A 24,941-nucleotide genomic window follows, 5' to 3' on the forward strand; every position below is an offset into this window, starting at 1 on the left:
GCCTGTTTGATCATTGTTATTGAAGTGGGCACCTTTTGAAATGGCAGGCACATACACACAGAACAGCAATGAACTTGCTTGAACCAAAAACAGAATAAGCCATTTGTATTCTGCATCTGAAATTGGTAAGGAAACACTACAGGCCGAGTAAGCAGTGTTGGCTTTCAGTGTGCTGACTAAACACCTTCGGTCCAGTTATAAGCAGGCGTTATTGATGCTGGTATAGTGCTAAGGGTATTTAAATGAAATCATGAGCGGCGTCTGAAATTCTTTGAAGCTTGTTTTCACCACAGGATAAAACAAAACCTTTTTTGTCTCACAATTCAGATTTGTTTCCTCACAAATTCTACTTTTATATTTTATTATCTTATTATCTTCATTCTTTACTTTTTTCCCTAGAAGTGTGTGGGAAAAAAAGGCATATACTGTTATTCTGGCTATATTTCTTGCATTTCTGAATTTATATCTTAGAAAAAAATCTAAAAGGTCTAGACAGAAACTCGCTATTTTATTTATTGCAGACACAACCTTTGTCATTTTGATTCATAACTTCATGGAAACTGGTGCATAAAACAATTCAGACTTTTCCTCTCTTTCTAAATTTATATCTCACAATTCTTTAATTTTTCTTCTCAAAATTGTGTGGAAAAAAATCATATATTGTTATTCTGGCTTTATTTCTCAATATCCCAAACCCATAATGCATCACAATAAAAAGTGTTCAACCCGTGTTTATATCTGCTACACATGGGAATAAGAGGGTCATTCTGTGAGTCATAAATCAATGATTCATAATAAATAAATAAATATCTGAAACAGTGGCATAAATGGCATAACATAGTAGCTTATAGATAGACACAATAAACACAGGACAAAAATTGTGAGTGACTTTTAATCTCACAATTCTTTACTTTTTATCCTCAGAATTGTGTGGAAAAATGTCATATGTGACCCTGGAACACAAAACCAGTCATAAGGGTTAATTTTTTGATATAGTTAAGGTAGGAAATTTACAAAAAACCTTGATGAAACATGATCTTTACGCAATACCTAATGATTTTTGGCATTAAAGAAAAATCTATAATTTTGACAAATATCCAGAACAACAATTTACAAATAATTTACTCACCTTCTTGTCATCCAAGATGTTTATGTCTTTCTGTCTTCAGTCGTATAGAAATTATGATTTTTGAGGAAATCATTTCAGGATTTTTCTCCATATAATGCACTTCAATTGTGCACCCAATTTTGACCTTCCAAAATGTAGTTTAAATGCAGCTTTAAAAGGCTCTAAACGACCCCAGTCAAGGAAGAAGGGTCTGATCTAGCGAAACGATCTGTTATTTTTTTTTTTTGAAAAATTAAAATTTGTATACTTTTTAAGCACAAAAGCTCACAAAAGCACAGGCTCTGGGATGCGCGTTCTTGAATGATTCGTTCATTTTGAACGGATCTTTAATGTGACTCAGGAAGAACGAGTCGTCTCGGGGAGTGATTCGTTCAGTCACGCATGCTCAACATCCTATTAGGTTCTGTACTGGAATTAGTTCACCTGTTTCGAGTCTTCGGGTTTTTTGAGTCGTTCATTGATCCTCTGTGGCTGTCACGTGATGAACGAACGACTCAAACCCGAAAACTTGTCAGATAAGAGGTGAGGTGAGCTAATCATAGGCTAAAGACCCAGATAAACAATGAATTAATCTTTTCTGTTTCTTATAGCATTATAGTTTTGTCTTGTTTGTAGTGTGATCAACGTGTAAGCAGTAGATGTGTTAGGGAATTAACACGTAATATTTTAATTATATTTTGCTAAAATAAATGAAACAACTCGAAATAAATGAAACAGTTCATCGTCTGTGTACTCCGGCTCAAAAAGGTAGAGAATGGTGAAAAACTCCATCTTATTTTCTACTACAACTTCAGAATCGTCTGACATCGTTGTAGCTTTTTGTTTGTAAACAGCGTTTGACTTACTTGCACTTTGTTAGTCTTTGCGCGTTCGCTTTGTAAACACTGGGTCTGTAGTTTAACCTTTCGTCGTGATTCAATAATACGTAGTGTCGTGAACGTGCATCTTAGAGCCTGTGCTACATTAGCTTGTGTGCTTAAAAAGTATACAAATTTTTATTTTTTGAAAAAAAAAAATGACCGATTGTTTTGCTAGATAAGACCCTTCTTCCTCGACAGGGGTCGTTTAGAGCCTTTTGAAGCTGCATTTAAACTGTCCATTATATGGAGAAAAATCCCGAAATGTTTTCCTCAAAAACCATAATTTATTTACATCTAAAGAAAGAAAGACATGAACATCTTGGACAACAAGGGGGTGAGTAAATTATTTGTGAATTGTTGTTCTAGAAGTGGACTTCTCCTTTAATGGTTTAGCTCCTGCGTACCTAACTAGTCTGGTCGCAAAACTCTGGACTTTTGGTAGTTCCTAGGATAGCAAAGCCCACTAAAGGAGGTAGACCTTTTTCGCATTTGGCTCCCAAACTCTGGAACAGCCTTCCTGATAACGTTTGGAGATCAGACACACTCTGTCTGTTTAAATCTAGATTAAAGACTCATCTTTTCAGCCAAGCATTTAAATAATGCATCTCATAATCTTTTACTGCAGTTATATCTGATCAAATGCACATTATTAATCTTTTAGCTCTGGTTAAACAAATCTTTCTATTTGAACAGCAGCTACGCTAATTATGTTCCTATTTGTTCTCTGTTATTGCCATGGGATTGACATCCTGTGGTAACTAGGAATTAACAAGCTTCACAAGCACTTAAGAAGAGATGATGCCAACCCCTCAGAGGACTTCAGATGATGCCAACCCTAAAACAACATACAGCACTACTGAATTTTGCAACCAATTTGTAGTGTTCTTTGTCTGTTTGATTACGTCATTAATTGATCTTTACCATACATCTCTTCCATATGTACAATCAAAATCTAAATATATTGTAAAAATTTCAGTTTGCTGTAAAGTTGCTTGCAATGATATGTATTGTGAAAAGTGCTATACAAATCAATTTGAATTGAATTGGTTTTGTGGTCCAGGGTCACATACAGCTGTTAAAATAAGTTTTGAACATGTCACCATTTTTCTCAGTAAATATATTTCTAAAGGTGCTGTTGACAGACGTCAGTAACAACCCAAGCAATCCAAACATACAAATAAAACAAAACAAATAATTTCAGAAATTAGGTTATGTGTAATAAAATTGAATGACACAGGGAAAAAGTATTGAACTACTGAAATGTATTTAATACTTTGTAAAAAAGCCTTTGTTGGTAATGACAGCTTCAAGACGCCTCCTGTATGGAGAAACTAGTCGCATGCATTGCTCAGGTGTGATTTTGGCCCATTCATCCACAAAGTCTTCAAATCTTGAAGGTTCTGTGAGCCTCTTCTATGAACTCTGATCATTAGTTCTTATTTTCTATTGGATTCAAGTCAGGTGATTGTCTGGGCCATTCTAGCAGCTTTATTTTCTTTTTCTGAAACCAATTGAAAGTTTCTTCGGCTGTGTTTCGGATCATTGTCTTGCTGAAACGTCCACCCTTGTTTCATCATTCTGGAACTGTAGGTGTTGATACTGAAAAAGCTAATATTAATTTTCACTGACCATGGGCACGATTGCTTTCTAATTACCGATAGATTTTGTCTAGGTGTCTTGCCTTTCCATGCCTTTTTGCACCTTCCTTTCTTCATGTGTTCAATACTTTTCCCCATGTCATTCCATTTTATTACACATAACTTAACTTAGAAACTTATTTGTTTTGTTTTCTTTGTACATATGAGTTACTTGAGTTGTTACCGACATCTGGTGAAAATTTCAAGTCAACAGCACCTTTGGAAAAATGGTGACGTGTTCAATACTTTTTTTTACCCGCTGTATATTGTTATTCTGGCTTCATTTCTTGCATTTCTGATTTTGTACAATAAAAAGTCAGAATTTTGAGAAAAAAAGTGGCACCCAAACCCCAATCCTATAATGCACCATAGTAAGAAGGGTTTAACCCATGATAACATCATCTACATAGAGCAGGGGCCACCAGATCCAGTCCTGGAGTCCCGGTGTCCCTGCAGAGTTTAGCTCCAACCCTAATCAAACACACCTGAACCAGCTAATCAAGGTCTTACTAGGTATACTTGAAACTTCCAGGCAGGTGTGTTGAGGAAAATTGGAGGTAAACTCTGCAGGACACCAGCCCTCCAGGAACAAGCATACCTATGCATACCACACACATGCAAACAGGTTTAAAACTTCAACTAGGCAGTGCCATTTAAAAATGTAGACCAGTATCACTGATCAGTGACTAATATGGACTTATAGGACTTTTGGTTTTGACATGACAAAGTAGCATGCTTTTTATGACAGCTCTACAAAATTTTAATATAGGCCTAACTTTGTGAAACATCTCCAAGTTGTTAACATTAATGCGCTTTTAAGGAAGCTCTATGTAGTTTTGTGTATTTTTGCAACTTTTGAGCCCCCTACAGTTAAGTCATTGGAACTCACGGTCATAAATATCTGTGGTGATCACAGTGGATTGCTGTACATGTGTGTTTGTTGCTGCCATAAAACAACCCGCAGTTTTATGCAGAAATTTATGGCTGCATATGAAAACCTATAGGCACCTGACTTGTGCGTTTGCACACAAAGGAACCTCACAAAACTGATTTCGACTTTTGCTTTTGAGGCAGCATAACTGTCATAAGATTTTTGATTAAAATGTCAAAAAAAAAAAAAAAAAAACCAAAAAAAAAAACGAGTACAGTGTTAAAAATATTGCTCACGTGTGTACTTACATTATCCCAAATGTTTTGAAGAATTTTTAAATCCAGAGAAATAAGTAGTTTTAACTAGTGTAATGGCCATACACATGAATGAATGTGATTTCTGCCCGAGTCGGTTTGCATCAGCTGTGAGGATGAAGACAACAAATCCCATGATTCCACACTCAATCACTGCGTCATCAAACGCCTTTGTTTCTTTTTTGTTTTGAATATGCGCCCTCTAGCAGCGAAAAATTACATTTGTGCCACCGAATAATCTACAACAAAACACACCGAGCTTTGGTTATAACTAGCAAATATTTAATTACTATAATACTGATTTCTCACTAGAAATAACATCAAAAGTGCAAAAAGTTGGTCAGAAAAAAATGACCAATATGTTAATTTTTAAGATAATACATAAAAATAATATGATAAGACTGACCAATTTGCAATATCAAGCAGCAAAATGAACTGTTTTGTACAGCTAAAAAGCGGAAGTGATCGAGAATGGAAGCCAGACCCATACAATTTACAAATGCTACGTCTGCTCTTATGGGAAAAAATAAGGTGGAGACCTGTTTACCTTACATGCTCACAAAACAGATCAGTGTACCATCAGAATGTTTCTGAAACTGATATTTCAAGGTAAAAAACATACATGCAGTCTCTGAAGTGTTAACATGTACCATTTAGGGGTAAAAAAGGCACAAAGATGTAGATTTGTTACCTTAGGGCACCTCAGGGACAGCTATGAGTATATAAAATCGCTGTATCAATATAATAGCATTGTTTTGTTATTTTGTGTGTTTACTAAAAGAAAAAAAAACAACTGTTTTATAAGCCAGACTTACCAGTTCAGTATTTAGATTTCCTAGAATTTACATTCACCTATGTACATCTTGGTAGCCATCAAATACACTTGTCAATTCACAGCTGTCTCTTTAATGAGGGCGGCCTGGTTTTACTACACAAATGGCCATATGAAGTGAGTATTTAGAGAGCATTATCTCTCCTTCCATCTGAGCCCTGTGCAGTCATTATCTGGTTTCTGGTTTTGTTTTGTGTGTACCAGCCACATTTGTTTCCATTTGTGTGCATGCACAAATAGCAGGAACAGCATTATTGTGCCATAAGGGCATGATTAGCCTCCTGGTCCACACTCACACTCACACTCTTGTACCTTGTTATAGCTTCTTCAGCCGAGCTGTCGTAAGACTGATGTTAACACCTGGATAAGATTTAATATTGTTTGGCCCTGGAAAGAAACGTGACTGTTGTGCATAGTTTTAGCACTGAGGTAACGTTAACACCACCACAATTGTGTCGAATGAGCACAGCCATAAAAAGAAATTCGGCATGTGAACTGACAGGCTATTTGTGAACGGTTGTACAGATATATAGTGGCCATAAAAAGCATTTGAACGCATAATGTATGAATTTCATTGCGTTATAACAAAATATCGAACCATGTGGCATTTATTTTAAAGATGCATAGTACAAACAGCACAAAAGAATTTGGACCATATGATTTGGACAGCAGAGATGGAGGATTCACGACTTCACCCAAAGCCTTTTCTTTTTTTTCCTTGTGAATTTTCTGTCAAATTCATTCCAAACACTATTATCGTAATTTCTTCCTGCCTCTCGTTCACCATGTTTATTCTCAAGTGTGTGTGGTTTTTTTTAACAAGATGAAATCACATGTAGATGACAAACATTATACATGATATAAACAATTATATACTAGTGGGGCGGTATCCACTGTGAAAAACTATTTGTTGAGTCAACTTAAAATAATTTGTAACCTGGCTGCCTTAAAATTTTAAGTTCAGTCAACTCAAAAAAAGTTTAGTCAACTTGAAATGTTAAATTATACTAAGCGACAACTTAAATATTTGAGTTGAATCAACTTAAAATTTGAAGGCAGCTGGGTTACTTACCCATCTGTTAAGTTTAGCAAACACAAATATCTAAGTTGTTACTTAGTACAACTTAACATTTCAAGTTGACTTAACTTATTTTAGTTGACTGAACTTCAAATTTTAAGGCAGCAGGGTAACAAATTATTTTAAGCTGACTTAGCAAATTGTGTGTACAAATACAAATTTACAGTGTTTTTACAGTGTACAAATACAAGTTTTTATATAAAAATGTTAAACCGTTTACAAACTTTCACTGTTTTAATTGCTTTTTGTTTCATAGAAAAATATATATAGTATCATTATAATGTTCTATTTCCTTCCTAAAAAAAATAAACGTTTTTTTGCAGGAAAATTTATGAATATGAATACGACATTTTACACGTAAAAAAAAAAAAAAAATAAAAAAAATAAAAGATTTATCATGTATTTACCACAACTGTGCTTTTCTTTGCTGTTCTGCAGGGAATAAATAATACAATACAAACGTCCATAACAAAACAAAGTGATTATCAATATTTTGTGCAATAAAATCGCAGACATTTTGCCAAAATAGTTTTACAAAAGGGCAATGCCAAAATAAATGTACCACTGTTTAAGGGCAAACCTGTGTATAATTTTGAATGAAACTTCCTTAACCCTTTTTGTAATTACAGTAAACATTGATTAGGTATTAACCAAACCTTTTTCCAAACAGTCAGTTGATTCCAATATGAATAAACATAAGGCAAAGACAAAATGTCTCTTTGAAATAAAGCTCTTATAGAACTCTTGTGTGATGTTTATTCTCAAGTCTCGAGAGATTTTGCGAGATTTCCCATGTTCACAGTCGGGACTCTGGTTGAAAATCTGTTGGTGTGTGGTGTGCGGTCTCTGTCACGTTGTGGCACACCACACACCATAGAAGCAAAACAGTTAAATCTTGGATTTTTGGTCCTCATGTTTGTGGTCTCTCACATTTTGAAGATCTTATAAGATTTTTAAAATCTTTTAGTGTTTTACATGTTGTTTGAACATTAATGTGTGTTGGCAGTGTATGTACAAATCTACCCTATAATGATAAAAATCCATGCACTGGTTTTTAATTAATCTATAAAAATAATATCCTCTTTTTCAAATCAAGAATTCTCAGATGCCTGTCGGTGTGCCGTCACACCCACAGAGGCCGCTCCCACAATAGTTGATTGACATGAGCTCTTACCTCAGATCAGCTGTAACAGTCCACACTCTTTGTTTCGATGCCGGAGCAGGGATGTAAGTTAGACAAGAATATCTCCGATTGAGCGATTGAAGTGTTGTGTTGCTGGATGTAATAACGAACGTAGTGGTCGTCATTTACTCCCGACATTTGAGACGCTGAAGATGCAGTAGATTAAGTTTGTTTGTGAAGGGAATGTGCCTCCCGATCTACATATATCCGTCTACGTTTGCGCAAATCAGTCATGATCCAGCTTCACTTACAGCAGAAGTGAGTATAAGGCTTTTTTTATGATCTTTGCGATTGCCTTTCCTAATAATGTGCTAGCAAGTTCAGCAACTAAACACGGCTAAGTGCAGCTAAAGTAAACAGGCTTGTCTTTCCACAGAGAGAAGAGAGGGGCGGGCGAGCAGAGCTCATTTGCATTTAAAGCAGCCTCATCCAGAATGACATGATTTTTCCAGAGCTTATTTTGACAAGGTAAAAAGGGTGTTGTTTTACACAACCATTAAGAATTTTTAACCAAAGTATAATATAGACTTTTTATTAAGACCCTGAAGAATCATATCAACTTATGGAAAATGGGCATCCAATGACCCCTTTAATCTATAGCAATATGATTGGTCAGATCGCCTGTCAATCAAACTCCCTGAAGAAAATTCATGCACTACAGCTGCATAAAACATTGGAATGTGTAAGTTTCTTAAAATACTTTTTATTAATGCTTTTATTCAGCAGTAAAGTAACAGTAAAGGACTGATGACTGCTGAAAATGCAGCTTCCCATCATAAGAATAAATTAAATAAAAAATTAAAATAACATAATATATAATTCTGATTGGGCTGAGGCTGGGATTTTAGCGAGTTTGAAGTAAAAGTATTTGATGGACGTATAATATTGCTGCCTTCACGCCATGTCATAATTACCGTAATTCCGAGATGACAACACGTGACATTTTACTAGCTTTCCATGTTGTCAGACTCAGAGGTAACGCATAAGTAGGGCCAAAATGAGCCTGGCGGCGGTCACGTGATACATGTGTCACTGGTCAAAGTCGTAACTCTCAGAACATTCTGAGTTTACAAGTTGTAATTACGAGTTCAGGAGCACGTGAGGGCTTTGGCGTTGATAGTGTTGCCATAGAAACTCATAATTCAGAGTAGAATACATGTGTTTTCATCTCGGAATAGGTTGTTTGCATATGGCGTGAAATGCAGCTGGAGGGCAGGAAGTGATATTTCTCCATAGGAATCACTAGCAGAAACTCAAAAATGCCTATGTTTTGCGTTGTTTCATTCATTATCTAATTTTTGACCGAGATATATATATATAGCAAAGGGAGACGTGCTTTCATAATTTGTTTGCAGATGCAGTTTTTGTGGCTATGTGTGAGTGGAGTTGTTTTCACAATATTGTCGCCTATGAAACTTGAACTTAGTACTTTGTTGTCATGTAAACGCACAAATACAAATACATTTAAACATTTTTAAATGTGGCTCATAGTGTCCACATACTATTTCGGTCCACTGTACGTGATTTTGTGCTTCTTCTCTGGCATAATTTAATATGCTGATTCCCCTTCTTGTCATGTTTATAAGGGTTTAACCTTGTTTAGTCAGAGATTAATTGGACGCGTGCATTTGCTGTTTAAATGAAATCAGTTATGTTCTTGTACATAAAAGCAGCACAACAAAAACAATTTAATAAAGGACAGTTTTGGTGACCTATAGTCTGGACAAAGCAAAATGGAGATGCTCTTTTGTTTGGCATTTATGAAAACGATGGCTTTTTGATGCAATTCAGTAATGGTTGAACTGAAGAAATGTCTTTTCGTTTCCGCCAGTACACAAGGGTTTTAACCCCTTGTCTTGAGTCATACGTCTGTTTCTAGGAATGAGAGTGGTAATGAATGTGAACATGTTTGCGTCTGACATTGTTTATTTTGGCAACTTTCCATCGCCCATCTGCTTTATCTCAATTTTCCACCTCTGTCTTTCTTCTTAGGCTGTCTTTCTGTTTTTCACTCTGATCCACTCAACTTATCATGGTTGTGTGAATAAAACACTCTAGTCGAGTGGCTAAATGAAATGGATGTGAGAGCTTTCCGCACAGGAAGTCAGGATACAGTTGGATTATTATTCAAATTTCTACAGAATTTAAGGAAGTCTCTAAGGAATACAGATATTACCGAAAATCCATCCATGCTGAAATGTTAAGTTTGAGTAATTCCACAATGATTCAGAACAATTATAATATAGAAGACGAATACAAAGCTTAACTTTTAAGCGTCTAAATTACTCTTTGGTTGGTAAAGGACAAATTCAGGTCTCATTTTTTTTTTTTTTTTTTGTTTAGAAATAACAGAAAGGACACACTCTTATCTCAGTACTTTTTACCTTGAAGATCAAACAAACATACAAACAGTCTTAAAGATAATAAATTAAAATAGTTCATAAATTGCTGATATGTACATCTGAAATAAATAAATAAATCTTCAGAACTTTAATGTGATTATGGATTTTATATGATCAACTACAAACATACATGGATATAGTTTTATGCAGATTTCTTGTATAAGCAAGGTACTCTGTCAGTCCTTACCGACAATTTGACAATTTCATCAAAAAAAAAAAAAAAAAAAAAAAAAAACGACATTAATTTATGATAAAATTTGACATTGTTTAGCCCAAAAATTTAGGTGATTTTAAAATAGTAATTTAAAAAATGTTTATGTTGGTGATGCCCAGTCATTGATAGCCATATTAAACTAAACCTGTCCTGCAGTGAACTAATAAATTGCTTTTGGAACATCAGTAAGGACTTCTGGAAGCACCGCCACTGCTCATATTGAATAAATGTTATTAGATTTAGTGACATAGCTACACACAGTATAATAAAGAAACATGCAAGAGTATATGTGTCTGTGAAACACACTTTAAATAAAAAACATGCACTGAATATCACACTTGTGGGTTACATATATTTGATATGCTGTTCAGACTGCAACAAATCAGGACTGGCTGCACATGCTAAGGGCAAATAATAGATGTTAACGTCAATAACATTTTGCAGTAATCATTCTTGTTTAGAGTATAATAGTTTATATGTCTAACACTGTGTATATATTTATAGTATTGTGATAAATGGCTTCTGTAGAAAGTCGGAAAAAAAAACACTTGGATGTTTTTGGGTTTCCATGACTTGATCTAAATGTGTTCTGCTTGTAAAGTGGCATGAGAATAAACATTGCCTTTAGAATAAAAAATAATGTGCCCAGTGCTTTTTAGAGATTCCCTCCTACTTGATATTCCCATCTTAGCAACTTTCAATAGCGGTAACCCAAACAACTAGTTCCCAGAGACTGGAGTGCATCCTAACATGTCACACTTTTTTTTAGCATTGACTTATAGTGAAGCTTTCAATACTAAGTGGGTTGTTTCCCTATGATTTCCTTTGGTTTACCATTTGGGCATTTTAATGTTAACACAGCAGTTTCCAAGAAAAAAGCCTGCGTTCTTCCCGTTCCCATTCCTCCAGCCTCTTCCCGTTGATGAACATGCTGCTTTTAGAAACTTGGGTCAGAACGTCCTCATCAAAAGTACATGAACCACTTATCTGAAAAGCCATAAATTACAAGTGGGGATCAGTTTTCGTCTTTATTATTCTACAGGGGTCACAAAAGAGTGTGACTCCAATTAATAGGAAATATATATACAAAATTCTAAGAGGCGCTTCAATTTCTTGCACTTGTACAAATTAAAAGCTTGCTAATGACAAATCACAATGCGTACTGTCTCTCAAACCCTGATCGTTAACTTCTTTTATTGAAGTTCTTGACTTTGACATTCAGAGCACTGGGCAGGAATCACATTATTTTAACAAAATGTTAAGATGGTCTTGTTAGCAATGGGCTGTTTCAGTCAGCTGCAGGGAGATATTGCAACCGTGCCAGGTGTTTTCCACGTATACCTACTGTGGTATGGTTTAATGAGGTTTAGAAATGTGTCAAAAAGACATTTATTTTGAGTAAAATTGTTTTCTATGACCAAAGGAATGATTCTCCCTGCAGCTGGGCGAGTCAGTTTACTTGAGGAGTTCCTGGTACTGCTCAGACCGCAGGAAGCGACCGAAGGAGTCTTTCTCCATCAGGGTGTAGATCCGGCTCTGAGCCAGCTCGAAGGTGGAGGGAGAAAGATCCACCAGGTTCCTCAGAGTCACATCCTTGGTGAAGTGGTCGATGTTTACCTAAAAGCATGATATTGGCGAAAAGGAGGAAGTGTGTGAAAGTCAGTCACAAAGTGCTTCAAATTGGACAAAAATAATGAGTAAGAAACACATTATTTCAATTTTGACAATGTCTCAGAACTCTAGGGGGGGCTGTGGAGCAGTCAGTCTTCCGGAATGAATTCTGCCAATTTGACTGATGCCCTGCAGTTTTTACGAATACAGACTGGATTAGACTTTTTTTTTTTTTTCCTGAACATCATACTGACCATATCAATTTCCTTACATAACTTAATAAAGAAAAATGCCTCAGAAGTCTTTGACTTGTGTTATTTATTACATTTTTCAATTTGTTTTGAATGTGTAAATGTGTTTTTAATATTATTGTTTTATATTTAAATGTATTTAGATTTGTTTTGTTTTATTGTACAATCAAAATGTTTTGAATGAACAGAGCTAAAAAATTACGTAACAGTGCAAATACTCATGCGGAAATGATTACAGAATTAGAAAAACGTTATTTTTAAAATGGCAGTGAGATACTGTTTGCATTTCATTGATTTTAGAAATCGTTACGGTCACTAAGAAACAAATGGCTATTGTTACATTCATCAAAGTGTGCATGTGTGTGTTTCTAATGGCTATTACATAACTACACTTTAAACCTTAGCACATGGCTGTGCAAACATCCTGATATTTTTTTTTTTAAATAATATGATTGTTTACTAACTTACCCTAGTAAAAATAAATATACTAAAATGTATTTAAAATACATTTATTTCATTCTAAGTATACTACAAATACATTTACATGTTATGTACTTAATAAAAATACCCTACAATTGTAATTTTACCATACTAATTTGGTATGCTGCTAAATTGGAACAACTAATTTTGTACTTTAATTGTGCGTAAGTAGTGCAGAAGTCCAACTAAACATATACTTAAATATATTTGATTGTGCTAAAGTGGAACTACTGCAAGTATACTTCAGGTACACTTTAAATATTTTGCATTTAAAGATCGATATAATTTAAAAATCATACAATCCTCATCAACAGTGAGATTAAAACTCAGATTAAAAATTCAGAAATGTGCACTGTGCACAAGTAGTACTCCAAATAAAGGTTTAATTACAATTTTTTAATTACAAGTCTTAAGCAATATGTCAGTAAATATGTTAATAGACTTAAACTATACTTAGTATAAAATAAATGCATTTTAAAGACTTTTTATTAGGGTATAATCTTTTAGGTCAGCATAAGTTTAAGTGTGGGTTAGAATTTACAACCTATTAAAAAATTCTGCATTAAATGACCTAGCAAATACTCAAGTGGAGAACTGCATCTTCACTAAGTTAACCCAAGTAAAAGAAGTAATAGATTTAAAATGCATTTTTTATTTTATACTAAGTATAGTTTAAGTCTATTAACATATTTTGACATATCGAGCCTTGGTGATATAAAAATTGCAATTAAACTTTATTTGGAGTACTACTTGTGCACAATGCACATTTCTTAATAAGCCTAAAATATGCTTTAATATCACTACTGATGAGGACTGTGTGATTTTGAAATAATATTCTCTAGTCTTTAAATGCAAAATATTTAAAGTGTACATAAAGTACACTTGCAATAGTTCCACTTTAGCAAAATCAAATATACTTAAGTATATCTTTAGTTGGACTTCAGCACTACTTCCGCTCAATTAAAAGTGGGTTAAGTAAAAAATTAGTTCTTCTAATTTAGCAGACTTTAAATATACCAGTTTAGTATAGTAAAAGTACAATTTCTGGCTATTTTTATTAAGTACGCAATATGTAAGTGTGTTCATAGTATACTTGAAGTAAATGTGTTTAAATACATTTTAGTATATTTATTTTTCACTCGGGATATCCAACCCAAGGTGCTGAAATATTAAATATAAGTAGCCAACAATCATGTAGTTAATACAATATCTTGTACTAATCTGAACAAAGTCTGAAACTTTGTACTAGGATCTTTATAATGAATCGCTTGTTGTATCACTAGTAATAAAATAAATACATTTTTTCATGCATTTTTTCATTTTCAAGTATACTAAAAATACATTTACATATTTATGTGCTTAATAAAAATACCCTGCAATACTTTTAGTATACTATACTGCAGGGGTACTCAACCCTGTTCCTGGAGATCTACCTTCCTGCAGAGTTCAGCTCCAACCCTGATCAAAAACACCTGAACCAACTAATTAGGATCTGAAGGAGCACTTGATAATTACAGACAGGTGTGTTTGATCAGGGTTGGAGCTAAACTCTGCAGGAAGGTAGATCTCCAGGAACAGGGTTGGGCACCCCAGCTGTACTGGTATACGTAAAGTCTACTAAATTGGTACTTAATGCACTTTAATTGTGCTGTTAAAGTGGAACTTTTGCAAGTATACTTCAGGTACACTTTAAAAATCTTGCACTTAAAAACTGATATTAATCAAAAATCTTCATCAATAGTGACATTAAAACACATTTTAGGCTTAATGTTAAGAAGTATTCATTGTGCATATTTGAGTGCTTAATTATAATGTTTTTATATCAGCAAGTCTCAAGCAATATATCAGTAAATATGTTTATGGATTTGAACTATATGAAATAAATATATTTTAAATATATTACTTTTCCTCAATCTGAAGCCGTTTTGGATAAAAGCATCTGCCGAATGAATAAAGGTAAATACGCCTAAAAGGGTAGATATATTTCTGATGCAAAATACATGCTTATGCTGACCTAAAAATAACTTGAAAGAGCGATACCTCAAAGGAAATCTATGGTAATGTGGAGCTCTAATATCCATTCTCAATGAAGATCAATTTATTTTAATCAAAGTTCATTTTCCTGAAAAAAAAACAAAAAAAAACCTCACAGATACTCCATCACTTTCAAGTTTTTTTTATAGTTTCCTAGGGACATTTAGGGGGGAGAACACTGGCCTCAGCGTTTATACAGTGATCTAAACAACTGATATGAAACATATTTTCACAGGAGATGAATACCGGGTCTGATGGAGAACTGTTTCCTTTTACCTCTGAAGCGTTGTGGCTTTTATCTGAACTGTAAATCTAAGTGTGATTACCACAAAAAAAGTCAACGGCAAAACAAACAAACCTCTTTGGGCCCACCAGTCTGAATGAAGTCCTCATAAATCTTCTTTGCTTTGGCGGCCATTTTCAGGGGGGACTTGGTCTTCTTGAAGTCCTCACAAGCCTCCCAGAACTCAATATTCTCCTCGCTGAACTCAGATCTGAGGAAGCTCTTAAAGGTGGCCAGGCCGTCTATAGAATTAAAAATGTGGAAAAGCTATTAGAGCGTGTACAGCTCTGTGTGTTCTCTTTGTACTAATGTGTTGGCGACACTCTGCCACCGGAGACCCCGGTCCCACCGGCTCTTAACATCCTTATCCAAACATTACCGCTGTGCACGCCCAGGGCACACAGCTCTTAATGCAATCCCTCACGAATCCATGTTGTATAACAGCGTGAGACATTCGAGTACCACATGATTCACCTTTGTGGATCAATCAGGGTAATTATTCACTATTCAGTGCAGATTTATTTTAAGACTTGCAATTGTTTGTGTGGGAATGATTTTAACAAGCACTGGTAAAAAGACAGGCAGCATTAAGGCTAAATGAATTTTAAAGCACATGATAGAGCTTTTTCCAGTGTTGACACAAAAGAAATGCTGTTACGTTTGAATCGAAAATATATATAATGCAACAAGTACTGATTAAGCTAATCTGCAAACAATCCACTCTGAAATAAAATGAACCATTTTTCCAAGGCAAATTGTTACAATTATACATAACAAACTGGCTTTGAAACAAATAACTGAATGAATAACAAAGATTGGTTTTCCCATCTGCTTAGAAATGCATAATTGACTAAATCAGACCGGCTGTGCAGACAAATGATCTTTTTTTCACATTTTGTTTATTTGTAGGTTTGCTTGTGTTTGTTTTTTTTGTATAGAGCCAACAACGAGTCAGAACATGAGTTTACAACAATAAATAAAGAAAAAGCACTACAAAAGCAATCCAGCAATCCAAGCAGATTCACTACTGTTTTTATAAGCATGCCCTGTAGTTTTGCCATCCGCTGCTTTAAATGCTCAAACTCTTTGAAGTCGACTGGATTCTGATTGTCAATGTTTTATTGTTCATCCGCTGAACAATATCCTTCCTTTGTGCAGTTATCATTATAGTTGTGGCCAGCGTTCTGCTATTATGGACTCCGGTTATCATCCTTAAAAGGATAGTTTACTCAAAAATGAAAATTCTGGCATTAATTACTCACCCACATGTTGTAAGACCTTCAGAGAGCTTTCTGAGCTTGCATAGACAGCAATGTAACTGAAATGTTCTCAGGCCCAGAAAGATAGTATAGACAATACAATAGTCCATGTGACATCAGTGGTTCATCCGTAATTTTACGAAGCTACAAGAACATGTATGCGTTGTGGTGTTCTCATGAATGGTGGCGGACGGTGACGGAGAAGAGAAGATTTGTTAAATAAAGTCGCTATTTTTGTTTTCTTTGTGCACAAAAAGTATTCTCATATCTTAGTAAAATTACGGATGAACAACTGTCACATGGACTATTTTAACAATGTCCTTACTACCTTTCTGGGCCTTAAACGTGGTAGTTCCAGAATCAGAAAGCTCTCGGATCTCGTCAAAAATATCTTAATTTGTGTTACGAAAATGAACGACTGGTTTGGAATGACATGGGTGAGAGTAATAAATGACAGAATTTTTATTTTTGGCTGAACTATTCTAAGTGTACAGTATTAATTTATATTTTGAGCCGTCAAATTCGATTTGATGGGATATTTCAGGTTTACCTCATTCATTTCTGTTTGTAAACTGAGAAAATAAGGTACTCAGACCTTTGTTTTTCAATCTTGTATCAGATTCATCCACTGAGAAGAGCAGTGACAAACGTGCAATTTTTGTTTTTCACCACAGATGGCGATAGAGAGGCCAAAGTTATGTAGCGCAGCTTTGTTTTCTAGTAATTATAAATACCTCTACATAAAAACACTCTCAGTCTGTGATATGTCCTCATTTAGAAAATGTTTATTTGTGTGTGTGTGACTCAGAGAATCTTCTTTCTACAGAACTCAACTACTGCTAGGATTTTTTTTTTTTTTAAATGTGTAGCTTTTAAAAGCTAATGTGCCTGTTCAAGCACAAGCTGTTTACGCATACCCAATCAAGTGCATCAGTGCAACTTAATAGAGTTCCAGAAGTTCTCAATCGACAGATATAAACAGTTTCAAAATGTGTTTTACGGACTCAACTGATAAACTAAACCTTTCAGTGATTGGTCATGCCTGGAAGAACTTTTAAGATGTAAAATGCAACCGAATGGCCATTAAGATAAGCATAATACTTACAGCTGTTGGAAAGGACCTTATCAAGGGACTCACGCCACTGGGCTGCTTCTTCAGGTGTGGGTCTGAACAAAACAAGCAGATTTATTCACTTATTTTTATCTCATTCGTATGTAGTCGACAAGTTCTTTCCATATATAATCATTGGTATAATCGTTTAAAATTAAACATAGTACTTACACCGAAAAAAATGGGCATTTTAGCAATATATTTGAGCTATTATTGTTCAGTATAACCAAAAAATTAATGATCTGGCAAAGAAGTAGTTCTTATCTAATTTCATTTCCACATATCTTGTCTTAATAAGTCTTATCCAGTTCTTATCCACTCTTTCGGGCTAACTTGATTACTGACGTAACTGTGTTTTCTATACACATGTCTTATCCTGTGATTGAGATATTCTAGTTTTTTTATCCTGCTTGAAAAAAACAACCCTATTAACAACATTGCATAAGGCATTACGTAAGTAAAAGGGAGCTTGAAGTGGTCTACAAATGTTTTACGGTCAATTTGGACACAGTTCACATTATAAACAGACTGTTTTCAGTTTCCATTACAGGATGTATTAACATGGCTTCCTTAATTTTGGTCTCTCTCACTCCCTTGCTTTCTACTGTTCAGCCTTTTTCTCCACACCTCTAATTTTTTGTCTGATAATCAGTCTAATTATGGGCATTATTAGATGAATAGGTAGTTCATTCGCTCCTGCTTTTTGATGAATCCACACTGAAATTTCATTTTTACCATTTTTGGGGGAGCTACATTGCTGTATCTCTAAATTACAACCTTATAATTTACAAGTAAACTACAGTAAAATGCTTAAAGTTAGCTACAATACAAGCTTCTAAGAAAAGTAGTTAAAATGGGGTAATTAATGTACATTTAACTGGAAAAACACTCAGATATGAGTTAAAACATGCTGAACAGCAGTGTTTAAGTAGTTAAAATAAGCACAAATAAGTAATAGTGCTGGAAAAAATAACATTTTGACACTTAGATGGCCTGTGGGAAAAAATTCTATAAGTACCTTGGATTTCCCTCTTTGTAGAGCGAGCACATGTGGTTACCAAATTGGAAACCCTTGAAACACTTTTCAAAATAGAGCTGAACTGAGCTTTTGACATTTTCTGTTTGCACTTAATGGTGGAAATGATCTCAGGATGGCTGTTTAGAAACATCATTTCCACCTGAGAACACCAAACAAACATCCTGAGATGATTTTGACCTTTAAACATCATGGTTGATGATTTCCACAGTTTTAGGTAGCCAGTTTCCACCTGAAAACATACAACAGTCATCCTGAGATGATTTCCACCTCGCTAACAGAACGTTTCAAAAGGTCAGCTCAATTTTGAAACTTGAAGTATGTAAATGAATGGTGACGGCTTTTTGTATACTTATGTGTGAGGAGACGCGTGCAGATCTGAAGTCATCATTAGTGAGAAGAAAATAAGAGAGAGGAAGAGAAACGTCAGAGGGAAAGTGAAGGGGGCCAACAGGAACTTACTTCTGAAGCTTCTCTGGTTTCTTCTCAGGCTTTTCTTGGTAGGGGATAATAAGGTCGATGGAATTTTCTGGCTTCTGAAGCAGAGTTCCCAATTTAGTCTTGATCTCCTTAGCCCTGAAGACAGCACAAACACAAATCCATACAGATGTCCATTAGCGCTGTTAACTAACATTAATAAATGATTCATGCTGTGTGTGAACTGAATTTCAAAACAAATGTTGCGGATTTTAAAAAAAATGTACAACATACCTGTCAACAAATTATATAATATCAGCCTAGTGTCATCTGTTTTCTTCTCTCAAAGTACACATATTGTTTTTCAGAGAATTGTTTTTGCTTTTGCACGTCAGCCATAGAAAGCTTTTCTTCACTGCTTATTATTGACCTGTACAGCTGTCATCGGTAGACTAATTATTACATTTTGACAGACGACACAATACATCAACACACGCTGAAGGTGTTCAATTCACACCTATTCAGAACCATTTCACACTCCCTGTACAGCTAAAAATGCATGCAATATCCTTTTGTTCATTTTTTGACAAAAAAACACATATTCCACCCAGATAACTGTGATGAAGTGACGTCAACACACTCGGTGATGTGCTACCACAGACAGATCTACTGCTCCAAAAATACTGACGTCACTGCACACATTTCCCTGCTTCAAAGCCCATACGATTTTATGGTTTAATTAATATAATATTATAAACCATCTCATGTTGACATCTTAAAACTGTCTTTCTGATGTACAAATAGACTTTTGAGAAGTACTTCAGGCCCTGGGCCAAGAATAGTGGCAAACATTTGTTTATACAATGAATGGGGCAATAGCACGAATTGTTTGATCAGAATATGGCTCAACAGTCACAATAAACGTCATCGTTGCTATACGATCTTGTTATGAACAGAGAACTAAACAAAGTTGAAGGTGGTTTGGGTAACATTGGGGAACCTTGATATTTTCAGAGACAAAAAATCTAAAATGTACAGTACAATTCAATCAGTTTCCATAAAGACACCTCTAAAGCCAAATAATAAAAAAGTCTTCCAATTATCAATACTTACTATCTAAGCCTCATGCAAAACACCATATTGACTTTCTCAACATAGTAGTTTGAGAATTCCCAGCTGCTCCAGAAAACACAGATTGCAAAACACACAAGCACTGATTCTCAAAGGAGGCTGCCAACCGACTCATGTAGCTAATGTAGCATGGGGTCAATTTTAAGTTAAGTTTTAAGTTAATCCAAGATGCTAAGATGTTTTAAAGGTCTTACCTTTCCAGACATGTCTGGGGCAGGGCAGCTAATCCTTTACACATTTTCTGAGCTGTTCACTTTAGGTTTGCACGGTTAGTCCACCACCATGAGTTGTTGTCTGCTCTCTCTCTTTTAGAAGCTGTCCTGCTTCCCTCTATTATATGGAGAAAGTCTGCTGGCCCAAAGCCAACAACTGAAGAGCCAATCAAGTCCTGGCTTGCAATTACAATCGGAGCTGAGAGAGCTCTGGAGATAATCAACACAAGAGAGGAAATTTTAAACTTGCCAAAACACTGAAACATCAGTACGTAGCATTTTAGATGTATATCTATGCCTAGCAACAGACAGTTCAACCAGTTATTACTACAGAAACATAAAAGCTGTTTTGTGAAGTAAATGTATATTAGGACATTTTTAGTCAGTCTAACCATCTTAACTACGACTAGTTATCTTTTAAGTGCATTTTTTTTTTTACATTTAAGGATGAAATGCTATATTTTCATTATTTGCATTTAACACATAAAAAGCCTTTTATACTTTCTATGTGTTCATACTTTCCCCAAACTCATTGAAGTATATAAAAAACGCTCTGGAGTTCTTTCTGAGAAATGATAACGGAAAATTTGGACACAGTATTGTCTTTTCTAGGGACAACTAAACAAACTCTCAATTACATGGATTTGCTAGAACATTCTTTGCACTGTAAAAAAAAGAGGATGCAATGAAAATAAGGGGGTGGGAAAACAAGGCATCCAATCCCAATCAAAGGTAGTTTGAGTATTTTTTTTAATAACGGAGAAACAATATGAGATGTTGCTATTGCAACAATACGATTTATGTAAGATTTATAGGGGAGTTTTGTTGTTTTTCATAAACACTATCTTTAGTATAAAACAACTGTGTCCAACTATACACTGCAAAAATGCTTTTCTTACTTAGATTTTTTTGTCTTGTTTCCAGCCAAAATATCTAAAAATTCTAAAATCAAAAAGGATTTTCTAGACAAGCAAAAATGATTGTCTTGTTTTTAGAAAAAACAAGCAAAATAATCTGCCAATAATCTTGTTTTCTGCTTGAAATAAGATTATTTTGCTTAGACCATTGGCCGATTATTTAGCTTGTTCTAAGCAAAAACTCACTTAAATTTGATGTCTTTTTTCTGAAAACAAGACAATAATTTTTGCTTGTCTAGAAAATCCTTATTGATTTAAGAATTTTTAGATATTTTGGCTGGAAACGAGACAAAAATCTAAGTAAGAAAAGCATTTTTTTGCAGTGTTTTAAATGTTTTTTCTCTCTCTTTATGGCATATGGCATTTATTGTCAGCTTGAGAAAATTGTTTTCATCAGAATGAAAGCAAACAGCAAGTTGTCATGCTACAATATCATCAAAAAAATAGGCTATTATATGAAGGATTTTTAATCTGGGTGGCATATGGCCTGCATATGACTTACATAACATCACCACACAATCTATTTTTACTAAATATAAACCAAGTGTGAGAATAGGACCGTCACGCTACAGCAATGTTTAAACATTTTCTCTTTGTTTCCAGATACATTTAGTGTGAAATAAATGTCATTATTTAAATATGCTATGCTAAATAATGCAAAAGTTGCTGGTGGCGATGTTCTTGGATTATACAAACATCATGGAGCAGTTGGTAGGCGAAGGCTTTGTATGCTTACGAACCGTAAATGCTATGTCAGTCTTCCATTGTAGCATACGGGCATTGTTATGACTGGATGCAGAACAGCGTTCTATTTTCTGTAAAGCACTTGTGTATTCAAGATCGTCACGGAATACAAAGGTATACAAATGTAAGTTTGGAGTGTTAGACGCGTTGGAAAAAAAATACCTTTTCTTAACAAACAGAATTTCAAAAAGGAAACTCAGAATTCAGAGAAAGTTGGAATTACAGGATAAACCCAAAGTTCTGAGGTGAAAAATTCACAATTATAAAACGGATAAACCGGATTCTGATTGGCTGAGCCATGTTCGAAGCTGTTATAAATTACTTTACAAACATACATCTTTGTTTACATTTGTGTGTTGCTGGGCAATCACAACCGTTTCTGAGGAACTACTTGTTTGGTGGAAGAATAATGTTTTTATTAAAGGGGTCATCGGATGCAAACTTCACTTTTTCATGTTGTTTGAACATTAATGTGTGTTGGCAGTGTATGTACAAATCGACATAATGATAAAAATCCATGCAGTGGTTTTTAATTAATCTGTAAAAATAATATCCCCTTTCTCAGATGCCTGTCGTTGTGGCGTCACACCGACAGAGGCCACTCCCACGATAGTTGATTGACATGAGCTCTTACCTCAGACCAGCTGTCAAAGTCCAGTAACTTTCCTTGTTTTGATGCCAGAGCAGGGATGTAAGTTAGACAAGAATATCTCAGATTGAGCGATTGAGGTGTTGTGTTGCTGGATGTAATAATGAACATAGTGGTCGTCATTTACTCCCGACATCTGAGCCGCTGAAGATGCAGTGGATTACGTTTGTTTGTGAAGGGAATGCGCCTCCCGATCTACATATATCCGTCTATGTTCGCGCAAATCATTCGTGAACCAGCTTCACTTACAGCAGAAGTGTGTATAAGCGTTTTTTTATGAATCTTTGCGATCGCCTTTCCTAATAACGTGGTAGTTAGGGAGTTTAGCGGCTAAACGTGGCTAAATGCGGCTAAAGTAAACAAGCTCGTCATTCCACAGAGAGAAGAGAGGGGCGGGGCGAGCAGAGCTAATTTGCATTTAAAGGAACAACCCCTTAGAATGAGATGATTTTTGCAGAGCTCATTTTGAGAAGCTAAAAGGGTGTTGTTTTACAAAACCATTGAGAATTTGTAATTAAAGTATATTAGAGACTTTTCATTAAGACCCTAAAGAATCATATCAACTTGAGGAAAATGGGCATCCGATGACCCCTTTAAAATCATTACACTTTATTTGCTCTGTTTTATTTTGTGAAACCTTAAAACATATATGGAATAACCATTTTATGAAAGCAATAAGCTCTGTGAAGCGGTTTACAGTGATTTTATAACAGCTAAGGGAATTTTAGGCACTCCATTTCGTGTCATACCTAAGAACGGCACTTAGCTGTTATAAAATTCACTGTAAACCACGGCTTCTTGGGGCTTATTGCTTTATTCTACAAACAATAAAAATCAAAATAAGAATTCTAAATTTATATCTTGCAACGCTGATTTCTGAATTGTGAGAAAAAAGTCTGAATAGTGAGATTAAAACTGAGAAAAAGGTCCAAAGTATGAGATCAAAAATTCCAATTATTCTCTATTTACTATTTTTATATTAAGCAGTAGAAACATGCTTTCATATTATACAGTATAAGTGCATTGTATAGAGTGACTCATTATGTACAGAGTTCAATGAGCTATTTTGGTTGTTCAGCACTATCTGACACATCTACTATAAAAACGGTCTTTTCTGGGTAATCATTATTCTGATCAAAACTCCATATACGGGCTCTCTCCTCATGCAAAGCTCATATCAAAAACTCAACATGCTGTGTATCATGTTCGGATACCATTTATGTCCAATTGCTCTTGCCTTCAGTAAAATTAAACAATTTTAACCTAATAGACATGCTTGCCAGACAGGAAAAGCTTTTTTTTGATGTGCCAGCAGGAATTTTTGCAAACACTATACTATCACCTAATCACATGTTTTTTGTTTAAGTCCGAACGATTTGTTTAGACTTGCAGCTAATGCTTTGGCAAGTCATTTCCTTTAAAATCACACAGCGGAAGGAACTGATAAATTCATATCATTGTTCTAGGGGCTGTGTTCAGTGATTTTATGATTATAGTCATAATAATACATCACGTTTCACTACTGTTTTAATAAAGCCATAAAAACCCTGTGATGTAATCTCAATACAACTGTTTTTCATTAGTATTAATAAAGTAATGTAAACCACGGTACTCCAAATTGTAAGTGAATTAATTCTTAAATTGTTAAGTCATCTTTGAGATAAAAGTCCTAGTGAGAAAGAGCATTTGAAATTATTTTTATTGCAGCTGCAGTCACAAAAAGACAGAATGTGTTACTATTATTCCTAAACACTAAGTAAGTGATAAAATATATAGTTTTCTGAACCTTGTGTTGTTAGTTGTGCGTAGCATCTGCACCTTTATATACTTAATCTGAAGGATCCCATTGTTTTAACAGCCAATATACTGCTATATTCACTTTTCATTCCAAAAGTGTAAGTGGACATTAACCAGGTTTTTAAAAAATGAGTAGCATCTTAATATATCCCATGCCCCGTGCCCATGAGTCTGCCAGCTCATGTAAAATAAATAAATAAAATAAAATATATATTCAAATATTTATAATGTTACAAATGTTTATTACAGAGTCCGATAAAAAAGCATCACGGTTTCTACCAAAATATTAAGCTGCACAACTGTTTTCAGCATATAATAATAGTAACAAATGTGTGCTGAGCATCAAATCAGCATATTGGAATGATTTCTGAAGGATCACGTGACACTGAAGATTGGCGAGCCTTGGCGAGCATAAGAAACTGTTTTGAAAACAAAAAAGCTTACTGACCTATTTTTGAACAGTAGTGCATTTTTTGAATGCACCTTTTA

At 34.9% G+C, this 24,941-nt stretch overlaps 1 protein-coding gene across 1 annotated transcript; it reads right to left on the reverse strand.

Annotated features, from left to right (window-relative positions):
- Positions 1–10,375: 10,375 nt before the first annotated feature.
- On the reverse strand, positions 10,376–20,480 carry rgs5a (regulator of G protein signaling 5a). Its single transcript, XM_051113107.1, has 5 exons — positions 20,328–20,480; positions 19,048–19,161; positions 17,544–17,605; positions 15,255–15,421; positions 10,376–12,137 (listed from the first exon to the last, which is right to left on the reverse strand). Exons 1-5 carry the CDS (start codon positions 20,369–20,371, stop codon positions 11,976–11,978), a joined length of 549 nt encoding a protein of 182 aa, XP_050969064.1. The 5' UTR covers positions 20,372–20,480; the 3' UTR covers positions 10,376–11,975.
- Between the last annotated feature and the right edge of the window lie 4,461 nt (positions 20,481–24,941).

The sequence above is a fragment of the Labeo rohita genome, chromosome 6 (assembly GCF_022985175.1).
Source record: "Labeo rohita strain BAU-BD-2019 chromosome 6, IGBB_LRoh.1.0, whole genome shotgun sequence".
In the NCBI taxonomy this organism is placed as follows: Eukaryota; Metazoa; Chordata; class Actinopteri; order Cypriniformes; family Cyprinidae; genus Labeo; species Labeo rohita.

Coding starts and splice junctions, on each gene's coding strand:
- rgs5a (XM_051113107.1), bottom strand. CDS start 20,371: ATGTGTAAAGGATTAGCTGCCCTGCCCCAGACATGTCTGGAAAG. Junction 19,162..20,327: donor CCCCAGACATGTCTGGAAAG/GTAAGACCTTTA, acceptor TGCTGTCTTCAG/GGCTAAGGAGATCAAGACTA. Junction 17,606..19,047: donor AAACCAGAGAAGCTTCAGAA/GTAAGTTCCTGT, acceptor TGTTTTGTTCAG/ACCCACACCTGAAGAAGCAG.